This window comes from Nannobrachium achirus, assembly GCF_963921795.1.
Source record: "Nannobrachium achirus genome assembly, chromosome: 4".
In the NCBI taxonomy this organism is placed as follows: Eukaryota; Metazoa; Chordata; class Actinopteri; order Myctophiformes; family Myctophidae; genus Nannobrachium; species Nannobrachium achirus.
In genome coordinates this window covers 57050193-57073299 of record NC_137813.1, presented here as the reverse complement: position 1 = coordinate 57073299, position 23107 = coordinate 57050193, and the positions used below count along the sequence as shown (strand labels likewise).

General features: G+C 43.7%; 1 protein-coding gene across 1 annotated transcript in view; it reads right to left on the bottom strand.

Annotated features, from left to right (window-relative positions):
- Positions 1-279: 279 nt before the first annotated feature.
- Positions 280-23107, bottom strand: part of stx1b (syntaxin 1B) — a gene marked incomplete at both ends in the record, with an annotated part of 127933 nt that continues 105105 nt past the window's right edge. The window contains 6 exons of the mRNA XM_080724324.1: positions 280-360; positions 2150-2260; positions 4274-4411; positions 6104-6177; positions 8671-8779; positions 19272-19345. Coding sequence (XP_080580450.1) covers positions 280-360; positions 2150-2260; positions 4274-4411; positions 6104-6177; positions 8671-8779; positions 19272-19345 — 587 coding nt within the window. The remainder of the gene's footprint in view (positions 361-2149; positions 2261-4273; positions 4412-6103; positions 6178-8670; positions 8780-19271; positions 19346-23107) is intronic.

Sequence of the window (23107 nt, the reverse complement as noted above, 5' to 3'; positions counted from 1 at the left end):
TTGTCTTTGTTGTTTTTGCAACCCCCACCCAACACCTTGGTATGTCGGCTTTTTTTCCCCCTCTTATCTGTGATTGGATAGCATTCTTGTTCTAGTGTGGTGTTTTTTTGTGGTTGTAAGTTGTAGATTGTAGGTTGTTGTTGATGTTGTTGTTGTTGTTGTTGGTTGGTTGTTGTCGTTGTTTTCTTTTGCTTTTCTCTGCTGGCTGTCAATTGGACGGTCGGTCGTGGAGCTGGGTATCAGTCGTCATGGCGGCAGCGGCGGAGGCAACGGGGGCTTCTAGAAGCCCAGCGTGCCTCCGATGCTAGACGCCAGGACCACACCCAGGATTACACAGCAGATGATGATCATGATCTTCTTCTGCAGGGTCCATGCAGCGAGAGAGGGAGAGAGAGAGAGAGAGAGAGAGGGTGAGGCGCTGTTCTTCATTCAGTACAGTATGTGGACTGACCTGCTGGTGCTTCAGTTCTGCACGGTTAACTTTATGGGTGCTTCTGTGCAGTTGTAGCGCCCGCCCGGGAGACAAACCTGGTACACCTGGATCCGTGGGCGCGTAACATTACCAGTCGGCTAAGGAGCCAGGCTCTCTAGAGCACTGGTTCCCAAACACTGGGTCGGGACCCATTTGTGGGGCACGCATACATTTTTTCTTAATTTTTAGTTCCCTGCTCTTTTTTGTTGCTTTCCACGGCTGGATCGTAGAGCGAACGCGATCTGTGAACGGCCGTGCACGATGTGCACGCATGCGCCCACGTTAAGTTAAACAAAATGCTGGCAGTTTGTCGCAAAAGAAGAGGGATCAAAATCGCAGTCAATGAGTTAAAAGTTTTTTCTCCTAAAAAGCTACGAGTTTAATGAATAAAAGAAGAATGGAATGATTTTTTCCAAGTCATTTCATTAATAAATCAAAGAAAAATCTAAGATATTCCATAAATTAGAAAAGAATTAAGAAGTAGTGAAAATAGCCGATCTACAAGCTCACAGCGAGGCGCAAAGCGTTGCGTTGTGAGCTTGTCGATCGGCCGTTTTCACTAGTTTGTGTCCGGGGCAAATGCCTAATTTCTCTTTTGGGTCTCGACCTGAACAGTTTGGGAACCACTGGTCTAGAGAGCAGGAACGCAGCAGCACGCGCCAGTCTACAGTCGTACAAACCTTACGTATGCTTCGGTACAGTGACGGGTGCTTCAGAGCTGTGCACAATTTACAATTGAGGCATTTAGCTGACACTTTTAATCCAAAGCGACTTACAATAAGCAGGTAATACATCAATATGATAAGCAAGATAACATGTGTCAGTACGTCAACAACAATAACAATAGGAATATCAATCTAGAAAAACAATAACATATAGGTAGACCACGCACCTAATCAGTAAAAAAAACAGTAAAAAATCACTAAAAACGTTTCTAAAACCTAAAAATGCTAACTAGCTTCATGTATGGTCATTGAGGGAAGGGGCGTGTTACAGTAGTGCTATGGGTTTAGGTGGAGTCTGAAGAGGTGAGTCTTCAGTCCACGGCGGAAGCTAGGGAGTGAGTCTGTAGTTCTAAGTGCGACAAACCGTACGGGTTGTTCAGCAGTGTGACGGGTGCAGTGGCGTCAGTTCAGCAAAAGCTAGGGTATGGCAAAGATGGGAGTCCTCATGGAAAAGAGGCATTACATTTTGTATAACACGGTTCTATTGTGAAAATAGCAGATCTACATGCTCACAACGCCTCGCGCTGCGAGGCGTTGTGAGCATGTAGATCGGCTATTTTCACAATGTCTGAAAAAAACTAGTTTTGTCAGTTTTTTACACAGGTTTCCACGTTTCTTGGGCTGGATATGGCAGCCTGGAACGGGTTGTTCAAGTGCATCTAAACTTGGCATGTTAGTAAACGTGCCACATTTACAATAATGCATTGCACCTGTGCAGCTGACCCACGGAACCTGGGAATATACCATTTTGTCAAGATGGGGAGAATACAAGTGTGGAGAATATAATTATAATGCCTTGTTAAAGTGACCATTTTGTTAAAATGTGCACTTTATTTTTACTGTAATTTAACAAAGAGACATTCATGGATTTATATTTAAAAGCTGCATACCCCTGCCATACCCAATTGACGCCCCTGGACGGGTGCTCTGGTACTGTGCGCGTACTACTAACCTTACGGGCCTGGCTCTGGTACTTGACGGCCTTCTTGGTGTCAGACACGGCTCGCTCCACATAGTCCACAGAGTGTTCCACGTTGTACTCAATTCTGTCAATCATCTCTCCCTGCACACGCACACACGCACACACCCACACAATTAGCATGCAACAACATACAAGCAACGAGCACATACCGATTACGTACAACAGCGGTATATGTGAACATTGTGAAAGTTAAGAGCCTAACTTCTAATGTTGTAACACTGTATCTTCCAATATTTCCTCCTGCTTTGTTGTTAGCCACCGATAACTACTCCTTGTTTGTTGCATAAAGTTGTTTAATCTTCTATTAAAGGACAACTTTAGTTTTTTAGATTGTAATTAAAGAATTTTAAAAGATGAGTGTTAAATTGTTTTTGAGATTCTTATTTCAGTGGTTGGGGGCATGCGTACAAGTGGCTAAATATGTCATTTTACACAGAATAAGCCCATTCCCAAGATACAACGCAACCTTTCATGGTTGGATGTGACTTATGGGGGCTAGAAGTGTTACTGTAAATAGCAATAAAGAAACTGCTGGCTTTTGTGTCTAAAAATACATATTTAGCCACTTGTGTGGCCGTGCGTACGCATGCCCCACATTTTAGCACGGTAAACGTGATAAAACAATAGAACTAAGCAAATGATTTTTTTTCTCTAATTACAATATAAAATATGAAGCCTTGTTGTAAAAAAACAAAGTTGTCCTTTAACTGATTGCAATAATAATGCATTCTATATGGAAACACAGTTGTGAAATGTCCTCTGCCAAAACAACCCTGGTTTAAAAACACTGCTGTCTGCCTGCGCGTGTGCCTGTGTGCGTACATGTGCATGCGTGTAAGTAGCGATGGGACGGTAATCGTTATTATCCTTCATCAAGATAAAAGCACACTCACAATAATCGTATCGCAGAGAATTCACTTCATCGTGGATTTGTCCTCTGACATACACTGGGATGAATTAGCTTTTGTTCATTACCACTTTAAAACACCACACCTCTATACTTGATAAACAGACCTGGCACATTTGGTACTGTATGCTCCTATTTCACTCTACACAAATGGATTCGCCAAAAAATAGCTGTGGTGGAAAACCTGGCACAAGTGGGCGGTGTGGAGTGGTGTGGTGTTGGGCCATGTCAGTGGAAAAGGGGCTATAGAGTAGGCCTACTGAGTGACATGATTATTGTATCATTAAGACATATGCCGTGACTTTGTGATTGTAACCTTAACTTTGCTTTTAAAGGCCCTGTACACAGGAAATGCCTTATTTGGGCATTTCCTTTTCAGAGCGGTTTTTCTTGTAGACACTACAAACCTCACCTGATGACAGGTGAAGGTGAGTTTCAGTGATTAGTCTATTAGAATCTGCTGCAAATCACATGACAGAAGACTGTCATGTGACTTGCCTTATACCAGTTTTTTGATGCTATACCCTAGAGTACATCTTGTGGGCAGTGTGCCAGGCTATGTATGCCCTTGTGGGCATTACCATCTTCTGGCTATAATAATTATTTCCCTGTCTTTAGAATGTAGTTTTCAAATAAACTACAGTTGTTTGTTTTCTACTTCCTGTGTACATGACTAGGGCTGTCACGATATGACATTTTACATGACGATTAATTGTCATTCAAATAATTGACGATTAGTGATTTAATTGTGTTTTTGTCGTTGATAATTACATTTCTGTTTGGCTTTTAGGCTTTAAAGTTGCATATGGTAGATATGACACATAACCTAAATATACAAAGAAATTACTGACATATTTGACAACTTTATACTTAAAAAAGAACATTGATAGTGGAAATAGCCGATCTACAAGCTCACAACGCGTCGCATCGTTGTGTGCTTGTAGATCTGCTATTTCCCCCCCAAAAAATCACGATTATGTCAAATAATCACGATTAGACGATTACGTAATAATTGTGACAGCCCTATACATGACCTTTAATATTTGTCCCATGTGTGCTCTACTTTGTGTGGACATGAATAAATTGTTCAAATGTGTGTGTGTGTGTGTGTGTGTGTGTGTGTGTGTGTGTGTGTGTGCGTGCGTGTGTGCGTGCGTGCGTGCGTGCGTGCGTGCGTGCCGCCGTACCTGGCTCTCCACCAGCATGGCCATGTCAACGAACATGTCGTGGAGTTCGCGGATGCTGTTTTCCAGTTTGATGATCTCAGTGTGTCGGGTTTCGATCTCGTTCAGGGCCTGCTTGGTCATCTGAGAGTCCATCTTGATCTGAGGAGGCACGTTCGGTTTGGACAACAAGACGTTATAGGACACGGTCGGGACAGTGAATGATGATGATGACCCCATGGTCACCTGTCCCGGCTCTGCAGCTCTCACTGGGATGCTCTCAACATGGTCTGCTTTTTAACACAGAGCTGTTTAGATCTCTCCAGTTACCCGTGCAGGTACTTATTTCCATCTTGCCACCAAAAAAACAACAGCAGCAACAGAGTGATACGGGCTGTCTTTAATGTATGCCAACTGCCATCAGATTGCATGATGCATGGGAACTTTCTCAATAAATGCAATTGTTTCTGTGTCTGCTCTCGTGCGATTATGTCCTACTAGGGCATTAACGAAAAAGTCGACAAGTCGACTCAGTCGACTTCGTTACACAAGTCGACTCCCACCAGACAAAGTCGAAAGTCGAAGTTGAAAAAAATAAATCCTTTGTATTTTTTTCTAGCGTTATTTTTGCTCCATGTGTGCGTCTGTACAGCATTCAAACAGTGGGATTGCTTTTTGTCAAGGACAGAATGATTACATTTTGTATAACACGGTTCTATTGTGAAAATAGCAGATCTACATGCTCACAACGCCTCGCGTCGCGAGGCGTTGTGAGCATGCAGATCGGCTATTTTCACCATTTCTGCCTCTATATATTTGACAATTTGGACAGTGTTTAATTTGTCATTTTAGAGGTACTATAAAGTCCTTAAATTGAGTGAGAAAACAATGTTGCACTTTAAGTTATTCATCTGGGGGTTGTGTGTGATGTGATCATCAAACAATAAAATCGACATCAACTCAACTTTTTACCGAGTCGAGTCGACTTGCAAAAATCACAAGTCGTTAATGCCCTATTATGTACATGTGTTCTTTATTTGTCTTGTAGATTATTTATTTGATCACATTATGCTGCTGTAACGCCTCAATTTCCCCTTTGGGGGATTAATAAAGTCTATCTCATCTCATCTTAATGTCGTCTTTCAGTTGCAATTATGTGTTAGCTTAACGACTTAAGCCCTATACATACTTCATCATACCACGCATAACGAAAATAGCACATCTACTAGCTCACAAGGCATCACAATGTGAGCTTGTAGATCTACTATTTTAGCTATTTCTAACCATGACCGAAAAATAGTGACATGTTTGTTTGTCGGCCCGCGGTACCATGGTGCCGTGGCGTATGAATGAAGCCTCAAGTCTTCAGAAAACGTTGCATCACAAACAGAAATAATAAAAAAGGTCAATATGAAGGAACAGTGTGTCACAGGGTATGACACCGACCAGCACCAGAAGACACTAAGGTCATGTGATCTTGGTACTGGCCAATGGCATGTGGCCTCTGCGAACATGTGAACTTTTAATTTGAAGGATTCGAGGGCCCCTCCTTCAACTTAAAAGTCCCCCCGGCACTGTTAAGCCCCTAGAGTTGACGCCCCGTCGCGCGACGCCGTCACGCGCCGATAAAACTTGGGGGCGCGGACGGCGACGCGCGGCGGCGCGTAAACCCGGGCTTTTCTTTTAGAGCGACACCTCACCGCCGCAGTCCCAGTTTGGTCTGGACGTCATGTGACCCGTGACCTGCTGCCGTGTTCACTAGATGTCACAACGCACCCGGCGGCCATTTTGTATCTCAGATACCAGAATGACGTTTTAAACGGGGCCCGCGCGGGGCTCAGGTGCGGTGCTTACATCGTCGGTGAAGATGGCCAGCTTGCCACTCTCCAACATGTCCTCTAGCTCCTCATTGGTGGTGGTCCTCCCGGCTGCAGAGCGCGCACGCACACACACACACACACACACACGCGCACGAACACGCACGCACGCACGCACACACACACACACACACACACACACACACACACACACACACACACACACACACACACACACACAGGCACGCACACACACACACAAATGTGCAAGCACGCACAAAAGAAGCACACGCACACACACACAAATGCACACGCAGGGGTGAGTGCACACGCACAAACACACACACACACACACACACACACACACACACACACACACACACACACACACACACACACACACACACACAGAAAAACAGAAACGCGCACACACAGGAGCACAAAGTAGCACACATACACGAGACAGGAATACGCGCAAATACAAACAGTTATTTATGCATGCACACACACACACACACACACACACACACACACACACACACACACACACACACACACACACACACGTACATGCACATAGAGGAGAGCATGCAGGGAGAAGGAGAGAGAAAACGGAGAGACAGCATTAGTGGCATGGTCACATTTTACTACACCACCATGTTACTACACACACTACCGGCTGGTGTGTGTGTGTGTGTGTGTGTGTGTGTGTGTGTGTGTGTGTGTGTGTGTGTGTGTGTGTGTGTGTGTGTAACTTGCATCTGTCTCGCTGAAGGTCAGAGCTCCACTGCCGAGAAAATATCTGCACCACCTCTGCAGTCTGCATTTATGCGCACGCGCGCGTGCGTGTGTGCGTGTGCGTGTGCGTATGCGTGTGCGTGTGCGTGTGTGTGTGTGTGTGTGTGTGCGTGTGCGTGTGCGTACATTCGGTGTTACAACGGCATTGTAAAACAACATATGAGAATGTTATAACCATCTGTGTAATCCGCAATGATCTCATTTATAATGATCATTAGTTTTTGTTTTTAATTGCCTCGCTGATCCGCAGCTGTTCACGGTTCCGATCAGATGCCGATGAGACCAGAACAACCTGCATACCGAGACAAAACTCACGGTTGCGATTTAACAGCGGCCGGCGGGCGGCCGTATTTTCCGGAAGTGCGTTATTTGTCAGTGGGACGCGTTGGCCAAAAACATGAACATAATTTAACCTTTCGGACGACGTCGCCCAGAGTCACCGGCTGTTGCCGCCGGCCCGCTGTTAAAACATAGGGTCACACTTATTGCGACCGCAGGTCTTAAGTATACTTATAGAAAACCGGCACATCTTGTCCACGTATCTCTGTCACTGTAATCTGTAATCGAGAGAGAGCCTCAGAGAACGCTCCGATGGGTGTCGCCCTTTCTTCTTTGACGATGGGTTCCCAGATTGCTGTCACTGTGATTCTATGGGTTTGTCTATGGTTCTATGGGTTTGTCTATGGTTCTATGGGTTTGTCTGTGATTCTATGGGGTTGTCTGTTGTTCTATGGGTTTGTCTGTGATTCTATGGGTTTGTCTGTGATTCTATGGGTTTGTCTGTGGTTCTATGGGTTTGTCTGTGGTTCTATGGGTTTGTCTGTTGTTCTATGGGTTTGTCTGTGGTTCTATGGGTTTGTCTGTGGTTCTATGTGTTTGTCTGTGATTCTATGGGTTTGTCTGTGGTTATATGGGTTTGTCTATGGTTCTATGTGTTTGTCTGTGATTCTATGGGTTTGTCTGTGGTTCTATGGGTTTGTCTGTGGTTCTATGGGTTTGTCTGTGGTTCTATGGGTTTGTCTGTGGTTCTATGGGTTTGTCTGTGGTTCTATGGGTTTGTCTGTGGTTCTATAGGTGTGTCTGTGGTTCTATTGGTTTGTCTGTGGTTCTATGGGTTTGCTGCTCTGACATCACGCTCTGGCTTGACTATCACGCATGGGTCTCCATATATGGGTAACTGGTCCGATATACATCACTGGCCACTGGAATTGGCGCGACCTCGCCCTGAGGCGTCTTACTGGTTGTATTCATACAAAAACAAACCTGTGATCCGTGGTGTTGGATCCTCAACAGTAAAACCCTCAACGTCAATTTGTCTCGCTGCCCGCTGTGGATGTGCGTATAAAGTTTGGATGTGTGTGTGTGTGTGTGTGTGTGTGTGTGTGTGTGTGTGTGTGTGTGTGTGTGTGTGTGTGTGTGTGTGTGTGTGTGTGTGTGTGTGTCTACTTTACCACACTTGTGAGGATCTTCGGTCCTCACAAGAAATAAACTGTTGTTTTATGGTTGGAGATAGATTTTTAGACACACGTTTACAATTAGAAAAAGACCCGGGTTGGGGAATGAGTTTAAGGTTAAGATATTTCAAAAGGTTCAGGGGTTGGAAATAGAATAAAACACCTTTTATACATAGTTGCAAAACAATTGCCGATCTACAAGCACACAACGCGTTGCAGCGTATTGTGGGCTTGTAGTTCGGCTCTAGGCTTGTGTGTGTGTGTGTGTGTGTGTGTGTGTGTGTGTGTGTGTGTGTGTGTGTGTGTGTGTGTGTGTGTGTGTGTGTAGGAGTGTTTGTGCGTGTGTACTCACTGATCTCCAGTTGTCTCTGGATGCGGTCCTTGCAGCGGTCCCGGTACTTGGACTGCGTGGTGTTGTACTCAGTCATCACCTCAACGAACTTACGTGACAGCGTCGAGTGCTGCACGGACGGACGGACGGACAGAGAGACCGAGGGAGAGAAGGAGAGAGAGAGACAGAGAGAAAGGGAGAGAGAGGGGGGGGGGGGGGCAGAGAGAGAGAGGGAGAGAGAGAGGGAGAAGGTTAAGGGATTATCAGCATCATTCACTCACTGTAACATGGACTCTGGCCTTTCACAGAGCAGGTCTACAATTATTGGTCTCGTCATCTCATTCTGGCGCCCTCTGGAGGCTGATGTTTGTATGCCTTGTCTATGATATCAACCTGTATCAATTACGGACTTTCTCTTTTCCCCGGGTTTGGACCAGGTGGGCGTGGTTTTGAGGTTAGGTTTAGCCATAGTTTCTGTGAGGTTAGGGTTAAGATTCTATTCTATTCTATTCTATTCTATTCTATTCTATTCTGCCAGCCTTGCTAGCTGCTGAACTGTTCGTATCTAAACCCAGGTTATTTTATTTACAGATACAAACATGTAAAAAATATATGTATTACTCGGAATGTGCTATTCAAATATGTCATTGTGTGTGTGTGTGTGTGCGTGCGTGCGTGCGTGCGTGCGTGCGTGCGTGCGTGCGCGCGTGTGTTTTATCATTGTATCATCTCTGAACTGGGATGTGTAATAATGCTGTCATTGTGTCTTGATTGTGAGTTTATTGAATCGTAGCCTATCTGGTTTATTTTTATCTACCACAATTACTTTATTTTTCCATGTGAGGCAAACAGTCTGTGTGTGTGTGTGTGTGTGTGTGTGTGTGCGTGTGTGTGTGTGTGCGTGCGTGCGTGCGTGCGTGTGTGTGTATGTGCGTGCGTGTGCGTGCGTGCGTGCCCTCACTGCCATGAGAACAGACATCATGACGTTAGGTAAGTGCTGATACTGCAATGCCTGGGGGGTGGCTGCCGCAGTTCCCACTCTCCACCACAGGGTGGCAGCGAGGAGCTCGCTGACACAGAGACGAAACGACGGCACAGAACAATTGAGGGTCAAATGAAACAAACATGGTGGTGTTCTGCATAGCGACTAAATGAACAGCTCTGCTAAAACAATGACATTGACTGAGCAAAAAAAAAAAGGAAATATTCATTAAGAATGAATGAATAATTAAGGGTGATTAAAACCCATTCAGAACGGGTACACATTATTGTGTATTATTATTTTATGCTTTAACTATTGAAAAATAGCAGATATACAAGCTCACAGCGCGGCACCGAGTGCCGCGCTGCAAGCTTGTAGATCTGCTATTTTTGAAAAATTGTGAAAATTTGAATTTTGACCCGATTCTATAAGTGTCTTTTGAATCCTTCTAAGATTTTTTGAAAAACCCTATGTTTCTATGTCAGCAATCTGGCCAGCCATCGTCAAAGAAAAGGTCCTTTTCACTTAACTGGAGCTCAGTTAGTCTGTTCTTGAGAGACTACTATGTCAGTGGTTCTCAAACCTTTTCATGTGAAGGACCCCCCAAAATGATATTTATTTGGCCACGGACCCCCATCTCAAAATATTTAGTTCCAGGAACCCCCCAGATTAAGCAAAATTTGAGTTATTCAAAGATTTGCACACATTTTCACGACTTTTTCAAAAATAGCATATCTACAAGCTTGCAGAGAGCTTGTATATCTGCTATTTTTCACTGGTTAAAGCATTCAATAATTCTAGGCCTAAAATGGGTTAAAATAAGCGGTAATAAAAAAGAATTGTTCATGGGCTGGGTTGAGGACAATGTCACATACCACAGGTTAGACGCGTCATGGGCCACTGCACATGACAGCTACATTATTCTCTTTGAAACTACAAGTACCATGATGCACCTGGGATCATATACTATGTACATCATCGTGTTACATATGAACATGACCAGCATCTGTCTTTTTCCACGGCAGAAACATTGCACACGTCTAACCATCATGTTCGTACACCGCAGCACCGTAGCACACATGCTCTTAGGCAGGATCCCTGCACTGCACTGGGATTTAAAACCAATCCTGATCTCCTGATCTACATGCACACAACGCCTCGCGGTGCGAGGCGTTGTGTGCTTGTAGATCGGCTGTTTTCACTAGTTTTAATTATTTTAAAAATGATAAATGCAAAACGAACGGTTTTGGACATACAAGGTTTCCACCTGACAACGACGATATATATATATATATAAAAACATCTCTAATCGATATTGATTAGTAGTCTATCCCTATTTTAGGGCATGTTTTTAATAGGCGAAACGTTTCCAAAAAAATGAAAATGGCCGATCTACAAGCTCACATTGCGTCGCATTTGATATCATTTTTATTCGCTGTGCGACGAATAATAAAATAGGGCATCGAAAATGTTAATCGATGTTGGAAATGACGTCTAGGCTTCATTTGTTAAAGTCCAGATGACAACAACATGACTGATTGGAATAGATACATTTTTTTTCCTTTTTTTTTTTTTGAATCGTGACCCCTAGAATCACAATGGAATAGAGTTATGGGACAGTGGAGGCTTCACAGGCCTGGTTGCAGCCTTATACACGAAGCAGCACTAACTCTCCTCCTCCACTGGACCACTGCACTGCACTGCACTCACTGCCCTCCCTGCACAACTCTAGAGCAGGGACGTGCAGAGGATGTTAGAGAGGCAGGGGCTGACATTTCTAAAAAAAAAAAAAAAAAGGGCCTTTTGGTGAAAATATTGAAAATAGCAGACCTCCAAGCTATAGGGATGGGACGATATGTACGTTTCATTTCACGATTATTGTGACAAAAGAAATCGTGATTTACGGCAGGATTTAGGATATTATCGCGATAATCGAAATCAATTATCCTGGTGGCGGAACATTTCCCAAAAAATAGCAGATCTACAAGCTCACAACGCGTCGCAACGCGTTGTGAGCTTGTAGATCGGCTATTTTTTGGGCAAAGACATTTGATAGTGCAAAAGACTGTATCAAGTACGTATATTATAACTACCTTTTACCAATTACAGGGGGTTTAAGTAATATGCATCTCGGCGAATGAAAGGTGATCCCAGTGCATGACGGAGGATGATAACACGATAAATTAAACCTCCGCGATACGATTATCGTGAGTGTTTTTTAATCACGATAAACGATAATATCGCTTATCGTCCCATCCCTACTGCGAGCTTGGAGGTCGGCTATTTTCGGTGCTTGATACCACACTGAACTAAGCATAGTCAAGTGAATACTGGAGATGTGGCGTAACGGCATGGATTTCTACACGGAGAGGGCAATTCTTTCAACGTAAGACGCCGCATTCAAGTTCAGGAGAGTTTGGACAAGGCAATTCTCTTGAATGCTGCCTTCAGGTTTGGCATGGAAAGCGGGCGTTTGCATTTCATTTCACCACAGTAAAAACTGCATTCATGGTCTGGAAAGGGCACCTTTTTACAGACAGTTAAAAGGGCAGGGGCTCGAGCCCCGTTTGATGTCTATGTGTGCACGTGCCTGCTCTGGAGGATCCACCACATCCCTCCATCTCCACCCTCTCTCCTCCCTCTCCCCTCTCTCCATCCCCACCTCCACCCTCTTTTCTCCCTGCACGTTTTCCGTGTGTCTTCGTGTCCCATACGGTATATCAACGATGATTGAAATTCTTTATTAGGAATAAACCCCCCCTTACCCTTTGAGATTTACCGTATAGCGTCTCGTTTACGAGGAGGGGGGCGTCCTAAAGACATTGATACAATGTATACGTAGTTGTCAGGTGGAAACCTTGCATGTCCAAAAGCGTTCATTTTGTATTTATCATTTAAAAAATGAACTAAACTAGTGAAAACAGCCGATCTACAAGCACACAACGCCTCGCGATGCGAGGCGTTGTGTGCTTCTAGATCTGCTGTTTTCACTACTTTTGTGCGATAGTCTTGTATGGTGAAGCAGGGCTTTACCTCGCGAAAAAACATACACATTTGAAACTTGGAGATACGAGGTTTCTGCCCGACAGTGACGATATGTACAGGTAGTTGGCGGGTATAGACAGCGACCGCGTTTCGGGGGCTTGTGGTTCCGCTGCTTTTGCTGTTTTTGGGTGGCGATGTAGTGTGATAGAGCAGGGTGTTCATTCACGGTGCTGCGCTGTGAGCTTGTACTGTGTGTCTGCAATTTTTCAATAGCTAAAGAATCAAATCATTCCAGGTTATAAATAGACCCGGGCCGACCGGCGGCCGGGACGGCAGCAGCAGGGGGTATACCAGCGGCTCGGCCAGGGGTGACGCACCAAATTCTGGGTACAAGGATCCACTGCGGGCCCCCCGTGAATGTTCTTCATAGGGGGAGGAGGGGGGTTTAACCCATTTAGACTGCACGGAACGCATTGTTTTGTGCTTTAGCTATTGAAAAATAGCAGATGTGCAAGCTCGCAGCGCGGCACCGAGTGCCGCGCTGCGAGCTTGCAGATGTGCTATTTTTGAAAAATCAAGTGCCGGTCTTTGAATATTTCAAATCCTTCTAAAGGTTTTTTTTTTTTCTTTTTTTTTTTTTTTAACTGTGGTTCTATGTCAGTGGCGCTCAAACTTTTTCATGTCAAGGACCCCCAAAATGATATGTATTTGGCCACGGACCCCCATCTAAAAATATTTCGTTCCAGGGACCCTCCCAGAAGCAACATTTTAGTTCCAAATGTTGGCTTAAAAAATGCATATAATTATTCAAAGATTTGCACACGTTTTTTCACGACTTTTCAAAAATAGCAGATCTACAAGCTCGCAGCGCGGCACTCGGTGCCGCGCTGTGAGCTTGAATATCTGCTATTTTCCAATAGCTAAATGTATAAAACAATCAAGGCCCCTCCACCTTGGGCCCTAGTAACTCAGTCCCCCCCCGCCCCTGGGCTCAGCACAATGATCACTTCAGAAAAGCTTCCATTTCTACGCTACGGTGATGGGAGCGCCTCCTTCACATCATGACATCGTCACCAGAGCAGAGTGGAATTTTAAAAGTATTAAGTACTCCTGGTGATTTGAACATGGTGTCTTCCTGTGTGGCGGAGAACAAACATCTACCCCTCTGTCAGAGAATACAAGAAACCTAACCTCAGTAAAACTATGCCTAAACCTAACCTTATTCCTAACTAGGGATGCGGTATCGGTACTCGTGGTATCGGTACTCGCCCCGATACCGGCCTATTTTGCGGTATCGGTACTCGTCCGATACTGCTCACAAAGCGCCCGAGTACCCTGTGTGTTCCGCCACTTCGCCTTTCTCTCTCTCTCTTAAAGTATCAAAAGTACCCTATTAATAATGCCGCCAGGGGCTATCCTTTAGGTAACCTACCCTTTAAGACTGCTCTAGAGGGCTTCAAATATCTTGGTATTTATGTCTTGCGCAGTTATGAGGATCTTTATAAGACTAATTTTGCTCCATTATTGACAAGGGTCAAAGAAGACATTGAACGTTGGTCTTTGCTCAATCTATCCCTGGTTGCGCGGATCAACTCGGTGAAAATGAATATTCTTCCCCGTTTCTCCTACCTCTTTCAATGTATTCCCCTATTTCTTCCTCAGACCTTTTTCAATAAGCTGGACAGTATGATCTCTGAGTTTATCTGGGATAAGAAGGTTCCAAGGCTTCGTAAACAGTACTTGCAAAGACCCAAATCTCTTGGCGGGATGGCGTTACCTAATTTTAGGTCCTATTATTGGTCTGCCAATATTAGGATTCTCAAATGTTGGATTTTATATGAAGTCCTTGACCCCCCCCCAACGTGGCTGATTATGGAGGCGAACTCCACTAGACCAGTGTCACTGAAGGCCCTGTTACACTCTCCCATTCTTTCCTCCACCTCCCCATACACTAAGAATGTTATTGTTAAAAAATCACTGAAGATCTGGGGCCAATTTAGACGTCATTATGGCCTACAGTCTTACTCTATTAATGCCCCATTGGCTTCTAACCATGCATTTCATCCCTCCCTGCTAGATGGTGTCTTCTCAACCTGGTCGGGTCTTGGTATTCGTACCTTTAAGGACCTATATATTGAAAACGTCTTTGCATCTTTCCAACAACTTGCAGATGAATATTCCATTCCCAAACAGCATTTTTTTAGATATCTACAAGTCCGCAACTTTGTCCGTAATACATTTCCTGCCTTTCCCAACTTACCAGATGACACTGCAATAGACACTTTCTTGGCCCCATTACCAGTTCTTAAGGGTGCAATCTCACAGATTTATGAAGATATTTGTTGTTTGCGCCCTGAATCACTGAACACTATAAAAGCCCGCTGGGAGGAAGATCTGGGGGAGGAAATAACCGAGGAGATATGGGATGCTATCTTACTACGAGTACATGGGTCCTCTATTTGTGCGAGACATGGTCTGATCCAATGTAAGCTAGTACATCGTATCTATTACACTAAGGCTCGGTTGGCTAGAATTTATGACAACGTATCTTCTGAATGTGATAGATGTAAACATTCTCCAGCGGACCTCATTCACACGTTCTGGCTTTGCCCCTCCCTACACAACTATTGGACTGAAATCTTCCACTCTATATCAGACATAGTGGGGCAAAGAGTGGAGCCTACTCCCTTGGGTGCTCTGTTTGGGGTCTTCCCCTCACTACCATCTCTTTCCAAATTGGAGAGGGATGTTTTGGCCTTCGTTACTCTGTTGGCCAGGAGACTAATTCTAATTAACTGGAAATCCCCTACCCCTCCCTCATACACTCACTGGTTGAGAGACACTTTACACTGTCTCAAATTGGAGAAAATTAGACTCGCACTGAACGGCTCCACTGAGAAATTTGGGAAGATATGGGGTCCTTTCCTTCATTTTGTTACGAACCTGAATCCATCTCTGGTTGAGGACATACTATAAGGATACAGGAGGTCCATTGGGGTTTGGATATGATGGGTTTGCTGTGTCGGGTGTGTTGTCCTGCTATGCGGATTATATGGATTTCATAGACGTGGATGTGTTGTTTGACTGATGTTGATGTTTTTGTTTTATTTTTGTTTTTTGGTTGTTGTCTTGTCTTTTTTTTGTGCTTGCTTGTCTGTAATAACATATTTTCTTTATCCTATATTATGTATATTCTTTTTTAATTGTTTTGGGTGAAAATGTCAATCCTCATACCACTGTTGTATATTTGTTGTTTGTACAAAAGAAGCTGCTACTCTTATTATTGTACCACTTCATTGCCTTAAATGCTTCACTTGAAAATCAAATAAACAAAGTTTAAAAAAAAAAAAAGTATCAAAAGTAAAAATACAAAATGTTTGAGCATCTATCATGCACAGTACAGGAATTTCCATGGGCTAAACCTGAAAAAAAAAGTGAAATGTGTGGCAGTTGTGCCATGTTCTGGGAAAGCAATGCAATTTAATGTGTTATATACAGCCAGAAAGTGAGGAACATCTGAAGAAAAAAAAAAAGAAAAAAAAAATTATAGACATTTTGTATTATTGTCTCCACCAGCCGAAGGCATGGGGGAGAGTATGTTTAATTGTACTCGTATCGGTATTCGGTATCGGCGAGTACTCAAAATGAAGTACTCGTACTTGTACTCGGTCAGCAAAAAAGTGGTATCGGGACATCCCTATTCCTAACCTCAGTAAAGTGAATATAAGAACCGTTGGGGGGGGACGCGAGCGGTCCGTGAAAGAAATGGGGGCGAGTGTGTCTTGGAGTGAGTGTTCCGGTTATCCTGTCAAAGACTGAATCTCCTCTTGGCCAGGGGGGGGGTTTATTCTTATTTTCAAACTGGCCAGGTGGATTTACTTATGCGCTTGATGCAGTACTACTTGTCAACCAGTAGGTGTCCTACCCAACACCAAACGGGGTGTAAAATCCCTCAATGGAGGGGAACAGGCAGACTACACCTCCAATGACTGCAGATGAGCAAGCTCGCAGCGCGGCACAAAGGGAACTGGAACACAATAAACCTGGCGCTGGAACACTATAAAAGTATAGCTTATAAATGAGTACTCTCGCCATGATTGACTGCCTGTCCACCTGAATATCGATTTTTCTGTTTATTAAAAAGCTGGAGACACAGGGAGACCCCTGTGACGGAACAAACGCTCTATGTCTATAGCAATGGTTACTATCAGAATATAGTGTTTTAATCTTCTAACAAAAACCTTTTTGTTTTTACCCCAAAATATCACTTACCTACCCTACCTTTAACATACTCTTACTACGATGCAGAATTCACCTACATCATGATTAGGGATGGGACGATATGAACATTTCATATCACGATTATTGTGACAAAAGAAATCGTGATTTTACGATATTATAGCGATAATCAAAATCCATTATCCTTGGGTGGAACATTTGCCAAAAAATAGCCGATCTACAAGCTCACAACGCGTCGCGTTGGGAGCTATTCGGCTAAGACATTTGATAGAGAGTGAAAAAAAGACTGTATCAAGTACCTATAGTACATTTGACCAATTATAGAGTGTTTAAAGGTGATACACCATGAAAATTCACTTTTCCTATTTTAAAACCTTTTTTTCTATCCTCACAAAGTCCCATTTCAGACCGTTGTGTCTTTCTCTGGTTTTGGGAAGGTGGAGGTTAAAAGCATCCCACGGGTTCTCAAAACAGGCTGTCCAGATTTGCTGCCGTTTGTGACGTCATAAACGTCCGTTTTTGAAGAAAAAAAAAATCGGGGGGCGCAGTTCAGGCCAAAGGTGGTACTGGCCAAAGGTAATGCTCTGAGAGCCATTCAAAAATGAGAGGCTCTCTATTCAGGAGTGGTAATTTAGCCTCAAACCTTTTGAAAAACGTTTTTTGGGACATAAACAATATGACATAAATACTTTTTAAATGCATGGTGTATCACCTTTAAGTGGTACCGGATATGGAGCTCAGCAAATAAAAGGTGAATTGATCGAGGAGGACGGTATCACCGATAATTTAAATGTGTTTTTTATCACGATAAACGATAATATCAGGTATCGTCCCATCCCTAATTATGATATCTCACTACAACCTGTGGACATAATGCTCGTGTTGCAGCAGCGTGTAGGCCCATTCTGAAACATTTCATGGCACGTGTCAGACAGTGGACCGGCGTTGCTAGGGAACAGCATTGGTCCGAGATAGTTGCCTGTCAGACACTGATATCCACAAACTCTGCTCTAGGAAATAAACTTTAACCACTTAAAGAGGTGGTGCCATGATTTTTCCCCCCTCTAAAACATGATTATCAGGTATTATGATTATACTAGGAGGAAGATTTTTTCCAAAAAAGTATACAGAAAGAGTTAAAATTGGGTTTTTATGTGGCCACACCCCCAGTTCATTAAGTATGCATGGATGTCATGGTGGGTGGTGACCCAGCTGAAGTTAGTCACACCCCACACTGTTGGGTGAATAGTAATTAGGGGATGAGTTGATACTGTGACATACTTGGTATGTGTGTTTTTTAACTGACACTTTTGACCACAAGGTGGCAGCCTCCAAGAGAAAACAAACAAATACCAAGAGAATACATCATTTCTCATAAAAAACACACCAGGGGGTCTAATGAAGTACTTTCAACCTCCTAGACACATGAAAAACAGAAAAAGTACAAAACTATGGCACCGCCTCTTTAAACCCCGCCGTCCGTATCGCGGGGAAAGCTCGCAACGCGTCACCATTCTATGGAGCCCTGAACGCTATAGTTTTATGCTCAACGCCGTCAACCATATAGGGTTTAAAGAGGCGCGCCATAGTTTTGTACTTTTTTCTAGTTTTCGAGTGTTTAGGAGGTTGACAGTACTTCGTTAGTGCGCCCTGGTGTGGTTGTTGTGAGCAATTATGTATTCTCTTTGTATTTGGGGTTTCTTCCGGGAGGCTGCCACCTTGTGGGTCAAAAGTGCAGATCCAAAAACACAGTTAAAATGACCAGGGGCGTCACAAGTCGGGGAAAAGTGGTACTGAGTTACTAGGGCCCAAGGTGGAGGGGCCTTCATTATTTTACACTTTAGCTATTGAAAAATAGCAGATATACAAGCTCACCGCACGAGTGCCACACTGCGAGCTTGTAGATCTGCTATTTTTTAAAAGTCATGAAAATGTGTGCACATCTTTGAATAGCCCCCTCCCCCTATGAAGAACATTCATGTGGGGCCCCTGAAAATGACATCATATAATCAACCCCTCCCCTTTTACCATTCACCCAAACACTGTGGGTGTGGCTAACGTCAGCTGGGTCACCACCCATCATGACAACCAGGCATACTTAATGAACTGGTGGGTGTGGCCACATAAAAAACTAATTTTAACTCTTTCTGTACACTTTTTGGGAAAAGATCTTCCTTAGTATAATCATAATACCTGATAATCATGTTTGTTTGTTTTTTTTTGGGGGGGGGGGGGGGGGGGGGTCATGGCACTTCATCTTTAAGTGGTTAATATGGACCGATTTACAATGTTCATGCTGTGACCTTGATCACAGAATCGATCGCCATTGTCGTAGCCATGACAACTATCAGCAACAACCGGATAGTAAGTTCTGGTTTTGTAAATCGTGTCTCAGGCGTAGGAGGGCGTGGCTTACCTGTGTCTTGCGGATCCTCAGGTCTGCCGATGATCTGTTCAGCCCCTCCTCCTGTTCAATGCTCTGCTCGATGGCTGGGAGTGGGACACACACACACACACACACACACACACACACACACACACACACACACACACACACACACACACACACACACACACACATTACATAGTTAAATTAACAATAAAAGCTATTGCATCTTTTAGTTGCATTAACAAATGATTGATTGATTGATTGATTGATTGATTGATTGATTGATTGATTGATTGATTATTAACAGTTTGCAAAAAGTACAGAGGTACAGTTATACTACTAGTAAGACACCTCAGGGAAACATGCAACCTAATTCTTGGCCATCTGGCCAGTGATGTATATCGGACCAGTAACCCATATATGGAGATCCATGTACTGTATATAGTCCATCCCTTTTATGCCCATACATGGAGATCCCTGTCTGAACCAGCCGCACAGATATGGGATGTCTTCCTCCATATATGGGCATTCCCATATGAAGTCCTGTTAATATTGATGACATCAGGGATCTCCATATATGGCCATAAAAGGGATTCTGTTAGAGTGGTTCCCATGACATACATCACAACATACAATATATTGTAGGCCCATACATGGAGATCCCTATCTGAACCAGCCACACAGATATGGGCCATGTCTTGGCCATCTGGCCAGTGATATATATCGATGACATCAGGAATCTTCATATATGGGCATAAAAGGGATTCTTGGGAATACCCATACCGGTATATGGACTTTTACATAGGTGATGTCACCTGTGATGTCACAGTGACGTGTCAAGGGAACCAACCCATAGACTGTAAATGTACTGTGTGTGTACACACACGGCTTCACCTCTACACGCAGACAAGTTGTGACATTTCTCATGGTAAACGAATGCTAAAAGGATAAGCCTTGAGTGTAGGGATGGGTATCGTTCACCTTTGAATCGATACGATACCCTTTTTCGATACCTGGGAATCGATACGATACCCTTTTCGATTCCATTTTCGATACTTTTTAATTAAGTGTAACTTCAACACGGAAAGAGTGGTGACCCGCTGCTGCGGTAGAGCAGAGGTGATGATGATCACACAGTGTGGCGGAGCGGAGAGTATAGACGTTGGATAATCATCATAATAATAAACATTATAGGCTACTGTCAGCTATTTTCCACAGTAACGAGTGTATAGCCTACTAAAGCAGTCAATAAACTCTCAGTAGCCCAACTGTTACAGATGCAGATACAGAGTTTTTACGTGAACCGATACCCGATAGTATCGACGTCATGCGATCGATACCATCAAAAGTATCGCAGACGATACCCATCGCTACTTGAGTGGCAGGTGCTCTTTTATAACGGTTTTGAAAGGGTATAGGGAGTCACACTTTATGATGACTGTTGGCAAGGGCGATACACATTGTTGGAAATGTTCAAAAATTTTGAATAATTTTGATTGTCTTTTACATAAATCTTCTCTTCTGGCGGTCCCTGCATGGCACAAAACCTTCTCAGATGGGGGGCCACGGCCAAATATATTGGCTATGTAAATTTGGGAATCAAAAACATTTGAGAAGCACCGTGTTAGATCAGCGTGGTTCTCAACCGTTTCAGGCCGCGACCCCCAAAATAATCATATTTTAACACGAGCACTAAGAGTTGAGGCATTACATTTCGTATAACTCAGTTAGAATAGCAGATCTACATGCTCACAACGCCTCGCAATGCAAGGCAATGTGTCCCGCAAATAATGCTACAGTAAATCTCGCGGAAACAGGTGGATATATTTGACAATTTTGCAATCGCGAAATTGCACGTTTAGCCCCATGACAAACACATCTTTCAAAATGGCAAAATGTTTGTTTTGTCTGACTTTGAAGGCTTGTATCTCATGAATGCCTGAACGGATTTCCAAGCGGATTTTTTTTGTTTGAAAGCTGTTAAAAAGTACTACACATATGGTGCATGATCTAGGCATGGGCGTGCACGATCCGTGCACTAAAAATTGATCCGTGCACTAGAAATTTAGGAAGGTGGCAGTGTTTGTTTTGTCTGACTTTGAAGGCTTGTATCTCATGAATGCCTGAACGGATTTCCAAGCGGACTTTTTTGTTTGAAAGCTGTTAAAAAGTACTACACATATGGTGCATGATCTAGGCATGGGCGTGCACGATCCGTGCACTAAAAATTGATCCGTGCACTAGAAATTTAGGAAGGTGGCAGTGTTTGTTTTGTCTGACTTTGAAGGCTTCTATCTCATGAATGCCTGAACGGATTTCCAAGCGGATTTTTTTTGTTTGAAAGCTGTTAAAAAGTACTACACATATGGTGCATGTATGGTGCATGGGCGTGCACAATCCGTGCACTAAAAATGTATCCGTGCACTAGAAATTTAGGAACGTGGCATCCTGGTACTTGGAGGCCATCTTGAAAAGGGCATTCAATGAGTTTAAAAAGTCCTTAAATTGTCACTTTAGAAATGTGCCCTCTATACACTTAAACTTAGTTGGTTTCTTTACTGTTGAGTGAGAAAACAATGTTGCACGTTAAGCTAATCATCTGGGGACCCCCCGAAATAATTTGGCAACCCCCCCTGGGGGTCCCGACCCACAGGTTGAGAAGCAGAGTGTTGGATGACGCTGCAGTCTCAACTGGGATCAATGATGGATCATTCGTTCCTGTTTACATGACTGATTCATTCTTGCTTGCAGGATATCGAGTGTTGACACACGGATCTCTGTCTACGTCTCACTCTCTGTCTGCGTCTCTGTCTCTATGTCTCTGTCTCTCTCTATCCCGCACAGCAATTCTTTTACCTCACCGTCCACTCACTGTCCAATCGCTCTCCATCTGAACACACACATACACACACGCACGCACACGCACACGCACACACGCACGCACGCACGCACACACACACACACACACACTTTGCGCTCAAGAGTGTCTGTGATGTAATTGAGCAGAGAGCGAGGGAGAGAGAGAAAGAGGGAGGCATCAGAACGAGAGGAGAGAAAGGGGCTTATAACAAAGTGATAAGAGAGAGAAAGAGAGACATACTGAGAGAGAGAGAGAGGGAGAGAGGGAGAGAGGGTGAGAGAGAGAGAGAGAGAGAGAGAGAGAGAGAGAGAGAGAGAGAGAGAGAGGGATCAATAGATTATAGAACGGTGGAATGCTACTCAGCATTCCAGTGCCCCCTCACTCCTCCTCTCTCTCCAGTGGCGTCAGTTCAGAAAAAAGCTAAGGTATGGCAACATGACTGGTGTCTTGCACGCGCGCGACACCAGTCATGTTGCCATACCTTAGCGACAGGCATGATACATTTATTTTAAGAAGTAATTTTATTTTTACGATTTATACCCCTGTTTCTACGGTTTCTTGGGCTGGATATGGCAGCCTGGAACGGTTGTTCAAGTGCAGCTAAACTTGGCATGTTAGTAAACGTATCATAATTAACAATAATGAATTGCACCTGTGCAGCTGACCTGCGGAACCTGGGAATATACCATTCTGTCAAGATGGGGAGAATATAATTATAATACCTTGTTAAAGTGAACATTTTGTAAAATTTTGCATTTGTAGTTATTTTACTGTAATTTAACAACATAATAACCAGCACAAATAGACAAAGAGACATTCATGGATTTATATTTAAAAGTAACTTTTATTTCCCCCCTGGAACCAGGGTATGGCAGCTGCATACCCCTGCCATACCCAATTGACGCCCCTGTCTCTCTCTCTCTCTCTCTCTCTCTCTCTCTCTCTCTCTCTCTCTCTCTCTCTCTCTCTCTCTCTCTCTCTCAATCTCTCTCTCTCTCTCTCT